The sequence below is a fragment of the Jatropha curcas genome, chromosome 5 (genome assembly GCF_041381405.1).
Source record: "Jatropha curcas cultivar XTBG-Jc1 chromosome 5, XTBG_Jcur_1.0, whole genome shotgun sequence".
Lineage (NCBI taxonomy): Eukaryota > Viridiplantae > Streptophyta > Magnoliopsida > Malpighiales > Euphorbiaceae > Jatropha > Jatropha curcas.
Window position 1 is genome coordinate 5,859,480 of NC_143155.1, and position 14,094 is coordinate 5,873,573.

General features: G+C 31.8%; 1 protein-coding gene and 1 long non-coding RNA gene across 2 annotated transcripts; both read left to right on the top strand.

The window, feature by feature from the left end:
• Positions 1–712: 712 nt before the first annotated feature.
• Positions 713–5,163, top strand: AGT (alanine:glyoxylate aminotransferase). The gene is made up of 6 exons (XM_012219087.3): positions 713–870; positions 2,157–2,425; positions 3,227–3,511; positions 3,601–3,967; positions 4,039–4,249; positions 4,843–5,163. Exons 2-6 carry the CDS (start codon positions 2,221–2,223, stop codon positions 4,978–4,980), a joined length of 1,206 nt encoding a protein of 401 aa, XP_012074477.1. The 5' UTR covers positions 713–870; positions 2,157–2,220; the 3' UTR covers positions 4,981–5,163.
• Positions 5,164–7,888: 2,725 nt separating this feature from the next.
• Positions 7,889–10,431, top strand: LOC110009675 (uncharacterized). The gene is made up of 4 exons (XR_016320997.1): positions 7,889–8,174; positions 8,385–8,520; positions 9,198–9,280; positions 10,083–10,431. It is a non-coding gene; the product is annotated as an uncharacterized LOC110009675 (long non-coding RNA).
• The last annotated feature ends 3,663 nt before the right edge of the window (positions 10,432–14,094 follow it).

Consider the following 14,094-nt stretch of genomic DNA (forward strand, 5'->3'; position numbering starts at 1 on the left):
ATGTGGCTCTGTTTTAAAAGTATTGTTCAAACGATAAAGAAACTTATATCGTCTGAGATAATTGCCAAGAAGAGAGATAGCAAAAGGTCGAAGCTGCCTCTAGTTGCCGGAGATAAAAACAGAAACTATAGAAGATGAAATTGAAAGTGCTGTGTGGTCTTAATTCCTATAAGCGAGGGTGTGGTTGACAGCCTTTTATCGCATTATCTTTCTCATTGATATCTCAACCTCATACTACCCGCTTCCAAAAATCTATGTTGGCTGTCACAAATTTGATTAATCATTTATTTAATTAGACCAAAATTTTGTTTCTTTTTCCATTTTCTGCTCACTGCTTTACCCTATTTTCATTTTTGCCTCTATTTTTCTTTGGGAAAAACTTCTTTCCTGAATTTCATTCTATATTTCAAAAATATACATATTAATTTTTCAATATTTAAAATGTTTTTTTTTTATTTTTATTTTTAGTCTCGATATTTAGAATCTAGTTTATCTTCCTTCTACGTAACTGTGGATTTAAAGTAAGCCACGAATTTGTTTAGGCAAGTAGCAGAGTTCACAAAAATACAGGGACAGAGAAGCAAATACGAGAAATTAAAATCATAATATATATATATAATTGCAGATCTGACGTAAACAAAGAAAGGTTTGCAAGTCAGTCATTCTTAGCCGCAAGATTCGGATTGGTTCACTCTTATCTGCCACGTGTGTCCAGAGTAAGATATTGGTTGGCTCTCCCGCGCTCTTATAATAAACGAACTTTCCCTTTGGCTTTTTATTACAGAAGAAAAACATTTGCGGCCCTTCCCTCTCCAAACACTGCCAAACTAAAAGGAACGAGGCACACTGACTCACCTTCTACAAACTAAGGTAACCTTCTCTCGCTTCTTTCTTTCCCTCCTCTTTGATTTTCATTTCCTCCTCCTGTTTAGAAAAAAAATTTTTAAAGCCAAAAAATTTTAAAAATTGAATTTCTGACCTTATCAAAAAAATCATACATGGCTCATATATATAGTTTATTAATATTTTTTTATAAAATGAGAAGAGCACTCCTATTTGTTCAATCCTTGCCTTTTTTTTTTTTCTTTTTTTTTTTGTTGTTGTTGTTAAAGTTCAATATGTTTTCCTATATTTACTTATTTCAATATATATAAAGTTTCTTGTGGTATAAATTCGAACTTATAGCACCTTCACCCTTTTTCTCTGTTTCTTTTTTTTTTTTTTTTTCTAAAAATTGAGAAAGTCAAATTTAAGTTATAAAGATATTCTAAGGATATTATGATATAGTTAGTTATGTTGGTTTAATTATGAATCTTTAGAGTTATTTTTGTTTTCTCTGTTTTTGCTTTTGCCCTTTTAGACATAGGAGTTAATATCACCAGGCTTCAATCTTATTTTCTTTGTTTCACTTGTTGCATAAAAATTTGAAAAATACTCAAATCCCAATTACTGTTATGTAGAGAATTTCCTAATGGTGCAATTTTTGTTTTCTGCTTATTTTTGTCTCAGAGATACTGTCCTTCACATGTTTACTTTTTCTTGCATTCTTATTTGGGATTTAAATACAATTCTTTACAACCATCACGTCTTGGTTGATAACTTATACTATACCATTTTAATTTAGGAAAATCTTAATTTTATATATATACACGCAGACATAGTTATAAAAAAAATAATATATAATTATAAAAAGTGAAAAAAATGTTAAATTAAATATAATTATGAATTATAAAATGTGTATAAAAAGTAAATTAACAAACATAAAAAAAAACCAACGGCGATAAACGGACTCGATTCGATTTTATTTTTATGCTTTATGGCTTAAAATGAGATTGCACCTCCAAATAAAAAAATAAAAAAAATAAATAGTTGGAAAAAAAAAAGTGCTATCTTGGCAAAATTCTATTTTTACCCTTACTTTTTGAGTAAAATTACTAAAATACTCCTAGTGCCACAAACAAATAGCTTTATACTTTAATTTTTCTAAAATTTGCCCCTTGTTCATCCTTTTTGTTCTTCCTGGGTAAAACTGAATTGTGAACAGCAGAACTATGGATTAGACATTTGGATGCTTCAGATCTATACTACGTTTTTATGAACTTTTACATTTCCAATTAAAGTGTATATTTTTGTTTTGATTGCATTTTCTAATGCAGGTGTTAAATTGACGCTGCATAGCGTCAGAAATCCATTGAGAATCAAAATTTTTTGAAGGAAAAGATGGACTACATGTATGGACCAGGAAGGAACCATCTGTTTGTTCCAGGGCCAGTTAATATTCCTGAACCAGTTATCCGAGCAATGAATAGGAACAATGAGGATTACCGTTCTCCAGCTGTTCCTGCTCTCACCAAAACCCTTCTTGAAGATGTCAAAAAGATTTTCAAGACTACTACAGGAACTCCATTTCTTTTCCCAACAACAGGTATTGTCCTCATTTCAAGAAAGGTAACATTCCTTTTCAAACAGGTAGAACATGTTGGTAGATACATTTGGTGGATTATAAGTGTTCATACTCGTATGTTTTTCATTAGAGAGATTGTTTTTGTGACTTTCTCTTGACCTTCTTGGCATAAAGGAACAATCTTATTGTTAAGGGTGTAAACAGAGTCAAGCTAATAATGAATTGTTGATACAAGACAGAATATTTGAATTTGAGTTGATTTTAATTATATTGAGCTCAAACTCAAATGAGTCAAGATGAGTTAGATTACTATATAAATTGGACTGGAGTTCGTTCGAGTTTATTCGAGCTTTATTTTCATATTAACAAGTTTATTTATCTTTAGCAATAGAGTTTATTTAAGCTCAAGCATAAAACTTAAAATGCAATCAAACTCAAACTGAGTTTCGAGTGAGTTTTATAATTGAGTAAAGCTTGTATTCAGCAATGAATTGACTTGACTTGGCTCACCATGGTTGCCACCGGCCGAACTAGGGGGCAAACGGTTAGTTCCCATCCCATGGCTCACAAAAGTTCATAAAATTTACTCTAGAAATTAGGGTGACTTTTCATTGTATTTTGCCCCTCTTAACTTTTGAAAATTTTTTTTCTATCTCCTAACTTGGAATCCCGGGTCCATCACTATTCCTTTGAATTAACCCCTCAATGACCTTTTGAATGTTTGACCGGGTATGTTATCTCATACAAGGAATTAATTAATATGAACTTCTTTACGTGTTGAGCTAATCATAGTTTGTGTTGGTTGATGTTTGCTGTTTTCAGGTACTGGTGCCTGGGAGAGTGCACTTACCAACACTTTGTCACCTGGTGATCGTACTATATCTTTCTTGATTGGACAATTCAGTTTGCTATGGATTGATCAGCAGCAGCGCCTTGGCTTCAATGTTGATGTTGTTGAAAGTGATTGGGGCCAAGGTGCCAACCTTGACATTCTCGCAGAAAAACTTGCAGCAGATACTGCACACACTATTAAGGCTGTTTGCATTGTCCACAATGAGACAGCAACTGGAGTTACCAACAATTTGGCTACAGTTAGAAGAATTCTTGGTAAGTAAATGCTTTTTCAGTTGATTCTCCTTACATTTTGAATTGCCTCGGCCTCATTTTAATCTGATGTTTGTTTTAATGTTTCTCAGATGACTACAGGCATCCAGCTTTGTTTCTTGTTGATGGAGTTTCATCTATATGTGCTCTTGATTTTCGTATGGACGAATGGGGTGTTGATGTGGCTTTAACAGGTTCTCAGAAGGCTCTTTCTCTTCCTACTGGTATTGGAATTGTGTGCGCGAGCCCCAAAGCACTTGAAGCATCTAAAACTGCGAGATCAGTTAGGGTGTTCTTTGATTGGAATGACTACCTCAAGTTTTACAAACTTGGAACATATTGGCCATACACTCCCTCCATTCAATTGCTTTATGGACTTAGAGCAGCTCTTGATCTTATTTTTGAGGAAGGCCTTGACAATGTCATTGCAAGGCATGCTCGTCTAGGGAAAGCAACAAGGTGATTTTTTTTTTCCCTTGATTTTGTGGAGTAATTGGTGATAAAAAGATGTCTGAAATCTTGAAATACAGGCTTGCTGTGGAGGCATGGGGCTTGAAGAACTGTACTCAAAAGGAAGAATGGTTCAGTGACACAGTGACTGCTGTCCTCGTTCCTCCGTCCATTGACAGTGCAGAAATTGTTAGAAGAGGATGGAAAAGATACAATTTGAGCTTAGGTCTGGGTCTTAACAAAGTAGCTGGGAAGGTTTTCAGAATAGGCCATCTTGGAAACCTGAATGAGGTAATTTATCTTTCTAATTTTCTTCTATCTTCTTATAAGCTTGTGTTGGTCTCAGTCCAAAGTTAGAGGCTTTTCTTATTGCATCAACTGAATTGTAAGTTCTTTAGTTATTTTATTATTAATGTGGAATTTTCCAAAATAGCTTATGACTAGGGATGACAATAGGTCAGGTATCCGCTTCAAATGCATTACCTAAACCCGAACCCAATTATAAGTATCTAAACCTATCCTGAACCCGAATATAATTAAAAAGGTATGTATATATATATATATATATATATTTTTTTTTTCCTTTCAAAAAAACTAATTATTTTAAATGTTTTAAGAATATTAATTAAACGAGTAATGGGTAGCAAATATCCGAGTCCTTGAAACGAACCCGATACGGATAGTAAAATGCTACCCAAACTCGTCCCAAACTCATTTACTCACTAGAACCCATCAAAATCAGATCGGTTCGAGTGAAATTGCCAATGATCATGATTTGTCTGTCCAGTAGATGTTTTCTGCTGCAATATTTTGTTTATGTTAAAGAAAGCATTGGAACTATAACTAATAAGGGGCATTTATTTTTGTTAATGTGATACTTTCAGCTGCAACTGCTGGGTTGTCTGGCTGGAGTGGAGATGCTACTGAGAGATGTTGGTTACCCAGTGAAGCTAGGAAGTGGAGTAGCAGCAGCCTCTGCTTTCCTGCAGAACAACACTCCTCTAATCCCTTCCAGGATTTAGTAATTCATATGCAGTTAATTCTTTTCCTTGAGAGAACTTTGTAAAAAGATATGCTTAATTTCCTTATTTGTGCTCATACTGTTTCAGTGATCAAACGATGATGTCCTATGTAAATCTTTGCTTTTTTTAGTTTACTTCTTGTGCCTCAAACACCTTCTCAACACAATCTAATGCTTTGGATAATTCTTGTGTGTTTTTGTTTGTTGGCCTTAGATGTGCTTTGTTTAAGGTAAATCTACCAAACAAGGATTGTCGCAAATTCACTTCAATTTGACCTTTGCATTTCGGGTACCCTCATCTCAAAACGTTATATTTTTTAAATTGGAGCTAAGATTTGGAATAAAAAAAATATAAACATGATTCCACATATTCTTGGGTTAACCTAACCCAAAGACTTAAAGCACAACGATTGATTAATTAACCTGACAGTGAGAACAAAGTGAGCCTTGAAAAGGAGCATTCTAGTCTACTTAATCAGCCAACATGTTTAACCTTTCATCAGAAATTCAAGATGGTACACTATCTAATCACCAATTGTGACAAAACCCAACAAAATTATGACTTATATGAACAAACAAACAAATAAAAAAGATATTGATTAATGGATTGTCATAAGTAAAAGAACCTCTTATCTATTTCTTGGTAGCTTTTGATTAAAATAGACAGACCCACTTGGCCCAATAGAAGTGAGATTAATTGATTTTGTTGCCAAAAAAAAAAAAAAAAATCAAAATCAAGAAAACTAACCTAGAAAAATTATGACTTTTTGGAGAAGGAATTGCAACAAGGATTGAAGAGATGGTTGTTGCACAGTAAATGAGCAGTGGACATGAAGTGTTCAATCAAAACCGTGCATTTTGAGCCCTCGGGTTGAGTTAAACTAACTCAAGGTTATATTGTGGTCTCCGTTGTTTCACCTTAAACTTTATTTTATGTTGTAATTTAACTCTAGTTTGATCTTTATATTAATTTCATTTTGACTTTAATCTTTTATTGCAATAACACTCTGAATTGCAATTAGAACTTAAACTGCAAATAAAAAATAGATTTTCCTGGAAACTATACTTGATCTGAGGTTAAATTAATCCAAATTCTTTGCTCACATAAATTTGCTAAGTTTAATTATTGTCTTAAATAAATATTTTTTTTCCATTCTATAATTATAAAGTATAATTGATTATAATTATATCTTATCTTTTATTTTTGATAAAAAAACAATTTTTAATAGCTTACGAGTCAAATAATTTCAGTAGTTCAATTTTTTCAAACTTCGCTTTGTAGATTTATGATTATTTCAAAATTTTTATCGAAGTCAAACAACAATAATAATTAGTTTATTATTTAGGAAGTAATCAGATTTTTTTTTTAAAAAAGGAGTCCATGCATTAAATAATGCATTTTTATTTATTATTTCTCAAAATTAAAGGAATAATTTTAAAAAAATTAAAAAATAATAACAGAAATTTTTTTATTATTAACCTAAGCTCCCTTACTCACAAAAATATATTAAGTTAATCTAAGCGTAAAGGAAAAAATGAACTCCATAATCATGCAATTTTTTATTTGCAATTTAAACCTTAATTTTAATTTAGGGTACTATTGTAATATAAAATCAAAGTTCATGGTGAAATTGATATAAAAATCAAATTGGCGTAAAAATGCAATAAAACGCAAAGTTCAGGGTGAAACAATGTATTAAAATTTTCAAACTCTAACCTCAATTAAAAAATAAGGTGCTAATGTATCTATATTTCAAAATGAGAACGTCCGAGATACAAATATCAAATCAAAGTGACTTCACAACAATCCTCAAAGTTGAGGGTATTTTATAGATTTAGCCTAATTTTAGTGTTTTTAGTTGCAAATCAAAAATACAATTTGGAGTTCGCATTCTATCGGTTATGCTGAAACCGAATTGAATCAAAATAAATCGAGTAAATCAAGTTTTTTTTATAAATAAAATAGTATCGAGACCAATCATATATTCTCTCTATCATAAAGATAAATTTTTTTATTTGTCTCAAATTATAGGCTATTTTTAAAAAAATATAATTAATTTTTTAATTGTCTAACACAAATCTTATTTAATATGCCTTTTTATCAACAATTATTTATTTAATTTTTTTTTATTGAAAGTGATATCCAATATTAATATGGGTATATTAAAAAAGATACGTATAAGATTAATTGTTGAAATTATATTAACTAATTTTTATTAGTCTGCGTGAAAATAAAAATAAATTTAATGGGACAGAGAGAGTATAAAATAAAATCAAATTAAACTAAATTCGTTTGAATTCAATTTTTTGATTAAATTAGTTTAATTTTTAAAATGGTTTAGTTTTGAATAATAAAATCAAATTGAATTAAAAAATTAAATTCAAATTGAATAAGATATTGAAATAACCCGAATTTTTATTTTCAAACTTTTGAATTTTCATTAAATCAAAAATCCAGATTTATGATAATATGGGCTGTTAAGACCGAGTAATTCTAATTGAGCCCAAAATTTTATGAATTGGGTCCAAGCCCAAAAACATATTATTTAGAATTTTCGTTTGGGTAATACTTAAAATTTCGTCGAAAATAAAATGGAACACTAATTGTTAATCGATTAAAAATGTGACTATATATATGTAACTACTATATAAATTAATCAGCCTAAAATTAAATATCTTTGTTATTAATATTTTATGAATAAATTGAGAAAATATTATGGAACTGAACAAAATAATCAAATAAATTGAACCGGACCCAAAAATCAAATTAATTTTCGAAAACCAGATGAAAAATCCATAAATCAATTGAAAAACCAAGCTAAAACCATGATTTAAACCAAACCAGACTAGAATCGACCCAAACCCCATCCACCAATTAGAAAATTCTAGAAAAAAAAAAAGAAAAAAAAAAGAAAAGAAAGAAAAGAGAAACGAGAAGAGAGATTCAGTGGTCTCTCTCTCGCTCTTCTCTCTCAACAACCCCCCTCCCCTTTTCTTCTCGTTCTCCGACCACCGGCCGCCAAATCCGGCAAATAGATACTCTAAAAATATCTACTCATCGCAGGGAGTTGGATTTAAACTTTGGTTTGCGTGATTTGAGTCCGGATTGAGAGACATCTCGATCGAAACGTTTAGCACCGTTGCAACAACTTCTCCGGCGATTTCCCATCGTTTCCGATGACTTGAGGCGTCGAGGTAAGTGTTGATCGACTCCTCTCTTCTTCCTCTTTCATTTGGTGGCCTCCTCGTCGACTGTAATAGCCGGAATCGGAAAACCCAAAATGGGTATCACCGAACCTTTCCGGTCAATTTCCGGCCAAATAGTTCACACCCACCTTAATTTGAATACATATTAGTGATCCTCTCATTGAAACGAATAAAATGATGTATTGTTTGTTAATTTAGGTGAAGATTTGACTTTTTCGGCCACCGCGCGTGGCGGTGGTCCGGCGACCGGCTGTCGAGACTTCGGCAAGATTTCAAGAGATAGAATGCTCTCCTTTTCGCGCGGATCATGGACATAACATCTGATTTTCAATCGGTACACTCTAAAGCTTAATTCGCAATTTTTGAATAAATCCCAAATTAATTAATTAATGAACTTAATTAAGTATTTAAGTAAATTAAATTAAATATTGTTAAATATATTTTAATGAATATTAATTATAACTATAAGGACGGTACTAAAATATATATTCCTAGCTAATAGTAAATTTTAGGAATTTTATTAACAAATAAATAGTTATAAAACAATTAATTATAATGGACTATGTGAATTAAGTGACTGAATAAATGACGGTTATGGCGGACGGGATTAGTGGATATGAATTTGCCCGATGGATGGGCTGTGCGTGTGGATTTGTGAAAATTTGATAAATTGGGGTAGTACAGTTTATAGAGGAAATGTTGCCGAATTTTTAATAAAACACTTAATGAAGAATTAAATTAGTTATATTCTTAATAAGTAGTAACGACTAAAACCTTAAGTATTATGATTATTATCAGCATTAGGAATATCATTATTATTATTATAACTAGAAATTTTATCTAAAGGTTATAAATTAGAATAAATAAATAAATAGGGAAACTATATATATAGAGAAATATAAAGTTTAGTTTGATATGTGAGTAAAGTGAATAGTAACCAAAACTAATAATTAAAGTAAAAGTACGATTCTTGAATGAAACCCCTAATGTAGAATTTTCTTATTATGTTAGATGTTTATAGGTTCCGAAAGGTGGAGACAAATGCTGGAAGTGTGCAGTAATAAAGATAGTCCTTTGAAGGACAGTAAAGAACCGTGAGTAGTGTTAGATAACTAGTATCATCCGCCTGCATTCATGCATTCACGGCTAAATGTTATCATGCATTCTTTTGTTGAATTGCCATATTATGATGCATTGTTTGCTGCTATTAAAAATTGTTTGATTACTTGTGTTATGAATATACTATGCCTTGTTTGTGTGGAATTGGGATGAAGTGGACCACCATGGGTTTGTGAGGACGGTCTGTGATATGGATCCTGATTATAATATGATATTTGACCGTCGGTCGGGAAAATGGGAGATCGGTGCCCCGTGTGCACCTGATGATATGGTTATATAGAACCACAGGTTGGCCTCTTGTTGTTGCGCACCTGATAATCTAGATTTGATTGTAGCCCATAGGGTGGCCTCCTGTTGTGAGCACTTGATGATCTAGATTGGATGGAGACCACCGAGTTGCCTCCTGTTGGTATGGAAAAGAAAAGAGAGAATGGAAAAACAATGAGAGGACTGGTCAGTGAGGATTAGACCAGTTGGCCGTATGAGGGATCGGCTCCCTAGTGCATATGTATGAGAGGGCGAGCCATGTGTGAGGACGGCTCGTTGGTGTTTCAGGTGATGCCACTGACTAATTTCCACGTGATGTGATTATATGAAGGTGATAATACTTGTGATTGCTGTTGTATTGCCATTTGTGTGACAAACTACATGATCATATAATTAAACAGTAACCAGATAAAAATATTTTAGCATTTGTGTGATTGTGTGGGGTGAGAGAGTTATCTAATTCTACTCATTGAGTTTGGCGCTCACCCCTGCCTACTAATTTTTTTCCAGATAATAGAAAGAAAGGAAAGCCCTATGGAGTTGAGACACTTATTGTAGAAGACTGTTAATGGTAAAAATAATGATGTAAATATAAAGGTAGAGTTCCGCAATTGTATTCCAGTTGGATTGTAAATAAATAGTAAAAGTCTATATTAAATATATGAACTGTATTTTGGATGCACATATATAATAAGTTAATGGGCCTGAATCCATAATTATGAATAGAATGTGAGATTTAAATAAGTTAGGCTTACTACGGGCTTCGGGAGCCTTAAGCTCACCTAGGTCCTAGTGCCGGTCCAGTCCATGGAAATGGGTCGTGACAGATATGAATAAATATCAACCCTTAGAAGGTATGAATAAGATACGTTATTCATGATTATTTATGTAATTTAATTATTAAATAAAAGACTATATTATCATAATAAGCTTTTGTAATGCTAATTTTATTTTTTGTTTTTATGAACTCTTTTTTAATTAATTAGGTTAACCCATTAGAAATATCCCGAATTTTGTATATTGTAACAATTGCACCGTAATTCAACCTTAACTCCCCAAGCACTCCGATTTTAACTTTTTATTAAAATTGCACTCTAATTTTAAAATTGATCAGAACAAGTGAAAAAAATATAATAAATTGAGAGAACATATGCACGGTTAAGAAAAAGTAAAATTGAGAGAATATATATATATATATATATATATATATATATATATATATATATATATAATTTGTAGATTTTTGAATGAAATTTCTTTTATTATGCTATTAAAAAATATTAAAGTAAAAATTAGTAGATACGCATATGTTTAGAAATATGGATTAAAAATATTAAAATTTATAGAGATAAATTTAAAAAAAGTAAAATGAAAGATGGTAAAATTTATTAATTTGATTTATTTTAAAATTAATGTAAAAAATAATTAACTAGTTATTTCATTAAAATCTACGAATAAATATTTTATTCTAAATAATTAAGAGTCGTATAAATCTTCAACTTATCATATTATTAATACAATAATTAATCAATTACATTTAACATAATTTAATTCAATATAAAAATTTTTCATTTTGAATAGAAAATAATACCTACTCACATCCTTAAATTTTATAAATAATTTAATTTATTTATATCATTAAAAGTTATATAAATTGTCACTTAACGCACTATTAATTTTCTAACGTTATATGAATCAATTACATTTAAGACGGTTTAATTCAATCATAATTAATTTATTTTCAAATAAATATAAAAACAAACAATTAAGTCATACGTATATCATTAATTTGAAATCCTATGTGGCACTATCAAGAAAAATTCTGCATGCTTTATATATATATAATTTGATAGTTTATGGCTACAAAAACATGTTAAATAATCTTTAAAAAAGGAGAACAAAAGATTGAATAAGAACTAGTAACCCCATTAGTGAAAATAGTTGAAACGTAGAAAATTCTGAACATAAAAAAAGAATAATATGTTTAAAAGCATGGACCAATATACCTCTATCAAGAATACAGAAGAATATAGATACAACTTATATATAGTATTTTTAAAAAAGCTAAAGAGTTTATTGAGGGTAAATAATTTAAAATTTTTTAAAAAAAGTGCATTACTACACTATTTAAAAAATAATAATAAATGAAAATATTTAGATAAGAAACATAAAAGATACATTAACGGTTGTTAGAGGAAACATTTATTACTTTACAAATTTGAGAGTAAAGATTTATGTAATACCCTGAATTTTTATTTTCAAAACTCATGAATTTTTAATAAATCAAAAATCTGAATTTGTGACGATATGGGCTTAAGTACTGAGTAATTTTAATCTGGGCCTAAATAGCGAGTTGGACTCAAGCCCAAAACAAGTTATCGGAACACCTAGTCGAAAATAATTTAAACTTCTTAGAATTGATATTGGACCACTTAAAATAATAATAAAAATTATATTTACCAATTAGTAATCCTAAATTTGATTAAATCAATTAAATAAATCAAATTAGGAAGAATAAAATGGGGTTATTCAGTAAATATTTAATTATTGATAAACATGAACTGTAAACCGGCTTAAAGTTTCTTGAAACCAAGAGAAAAACAAGATAATCAAACAAAAATTGAGCTAAATCGTTGAGTTGGACCAAACCAGTTCAAATCGAACCGGAATGGCCCAGAACTCTCTAGACCCATCTTCTTCTCTCTTTTTCTCTCTTCTTCCCTTCTTCTTCGCGCATGCAAGGAGCAGCGCCCCTCCTCCTCCCTCTCCTTGTTTCCGGCCACCGCATGATGAGCACGAGGTGGCGGACGACTCACCTTGCACCGCTGGTCGAATCTCCAGCCTCCTCTCACGCGAAAAGGACCACCATAGACACGAATCGGGCTGAGTTTATTTGACAGCTTCTTCGCTTGCAACTTCTAGCTAGCCGTGCCATTTCAGGCGATTCCGGGCCACGAGTCAGATGCGATCTACCTCCCCTCCTTCCCTGCTTCCGTTTCATGGCTTCAATCTAGAGTGAGGTTGCCTAGATCGGAAAAATCACCATGAGTGGAGACATGAAGGTGACTGTGGCGGTTGATTCGCCCAAACAAACCACTACCTACTCAAAATGACATCAAATTCAGCTTCTGCAAGTCATTTCGAGCATTTTGGTATAGGTGTTGCATGATTCTGGGCCTCAGCGATTTTCCGGCCACCGTGCATGGCGGCGACGGCGACGGTCCGGCGACCGGCCGGCGACACTCCGGCGAGGCTTGAAGAGGCAGAATGCTCTCCTCTTCGCACGGATCACGGAAATAAAATCTGATTTTCAATCGGTACACTCTAAGTCTTAATTCGCAATTTTTGAATAAATCCTGAATTAATTAATTAATTAATTCAATTAAGTATTTAAATAAATTAAATTAGATGTTGTTAATTATATTTGGTGAATATTAATTATAATTAAAAGGTTGGTACTGAAATAAACATTCCTAGCTAATAATAAATTTTAGGAATTTTATTAACAAATAAATAATTATATAACAATTAATCATAATGGGCTGTGTGAAAATTTGTGAAATATATGATAATTTGGGTAGTCCAGTTTATAGGGAGATGCTGCCGAATTTTTAATAAAACACTTAGTGAAGAATTAAATTAGTTATATTCTTAATAAGTAGCAACGACTAAAACTTTAGGTATTATTATTATTATTATTTTCATTAGGAATATCATTATTATTGTTATAATTAGAAATTCTATCTAAAGGTTATAAATTAGAATAAATAAATAAATAGAGAAACTAATATATAGAGAAATATAAAGTTTAGTTTGATATGTGAGTAAAGCAAATAGTAACCAAAACTAATAATTAAGGTAAAGGTACGTTTCTTGAATTAGACCTCTAATGTAGAATTTTCTTATTATGTTAGATGTTTGTAAGATCTGAAAGGTGGAGACAAATGCTGGAAGCGTGCAGTAATAAAGATAGTCCTTTAAAGGACAATAAAGAACTGTGAGTAGTGTTAGATAATTCGCCTCATCCGCCTGCATTCATGCATTCACGGCTAAATGTTATCATGCATTGTTGCCATATTGTGATGCACTATTTGTTGATATTAAATATTGCTTGATTACTTGTGATGTGATATTGCTGTGCCTTGTTTGTGTGGAATTGGGATGAAGTGGGTCACCATGGGGTTGTGAGACTGTTTCTGTTATACGGATCCTGATTCTGATTTCTGTTATATTCTGTTACTGCTATATGGATCCTGATTCTGATTTCTGTTAGCCGGGTAAATGGGAGATCGGCGCCCCCGTGTGCACCTACTGTTCTGTTCTGTATGATAAGAAAAGCGCAGAGTAGCCTCTTTGGGCAAACCTGATGATCTAGATTTGATCGTTGCCCTCAAGGTGGCCTCCTGTTGTGTGCGCCTGATTATCTAGATTTGAGGGAGACGACCGGGATGCCGCCTGTCGGTATAAAAAAAAAAGAGAGAGAGAGAGAGAGTGGAAAAATAATCAGAGGACCGGCAGTGTG

Bases quoted from the DNA above. Each gene is read 5' to 3' on its own strand.
- AGT (XM_012219087.3), top strand. From the start codon at position 2,221: ATGGACTACATGTATGGACCAGGAAGGAACCATCTGTTTGTTCCAGGG. The intron at 2,426-3,226 runs GTATTGTCCTCA...TGCTGTTTTCAG, and splicing joins ATTTCTTTTCCCAACAACAG to GTACTGGTGCCTGGGAGAGT. The intron at 3,968-4,038 runs GTGATTTTTTTT...CTTGAAATACAG, and splicing joins CGTCTAGGGAAAGCAACAAG to GCTTGCTGTGGAGGCATGGG.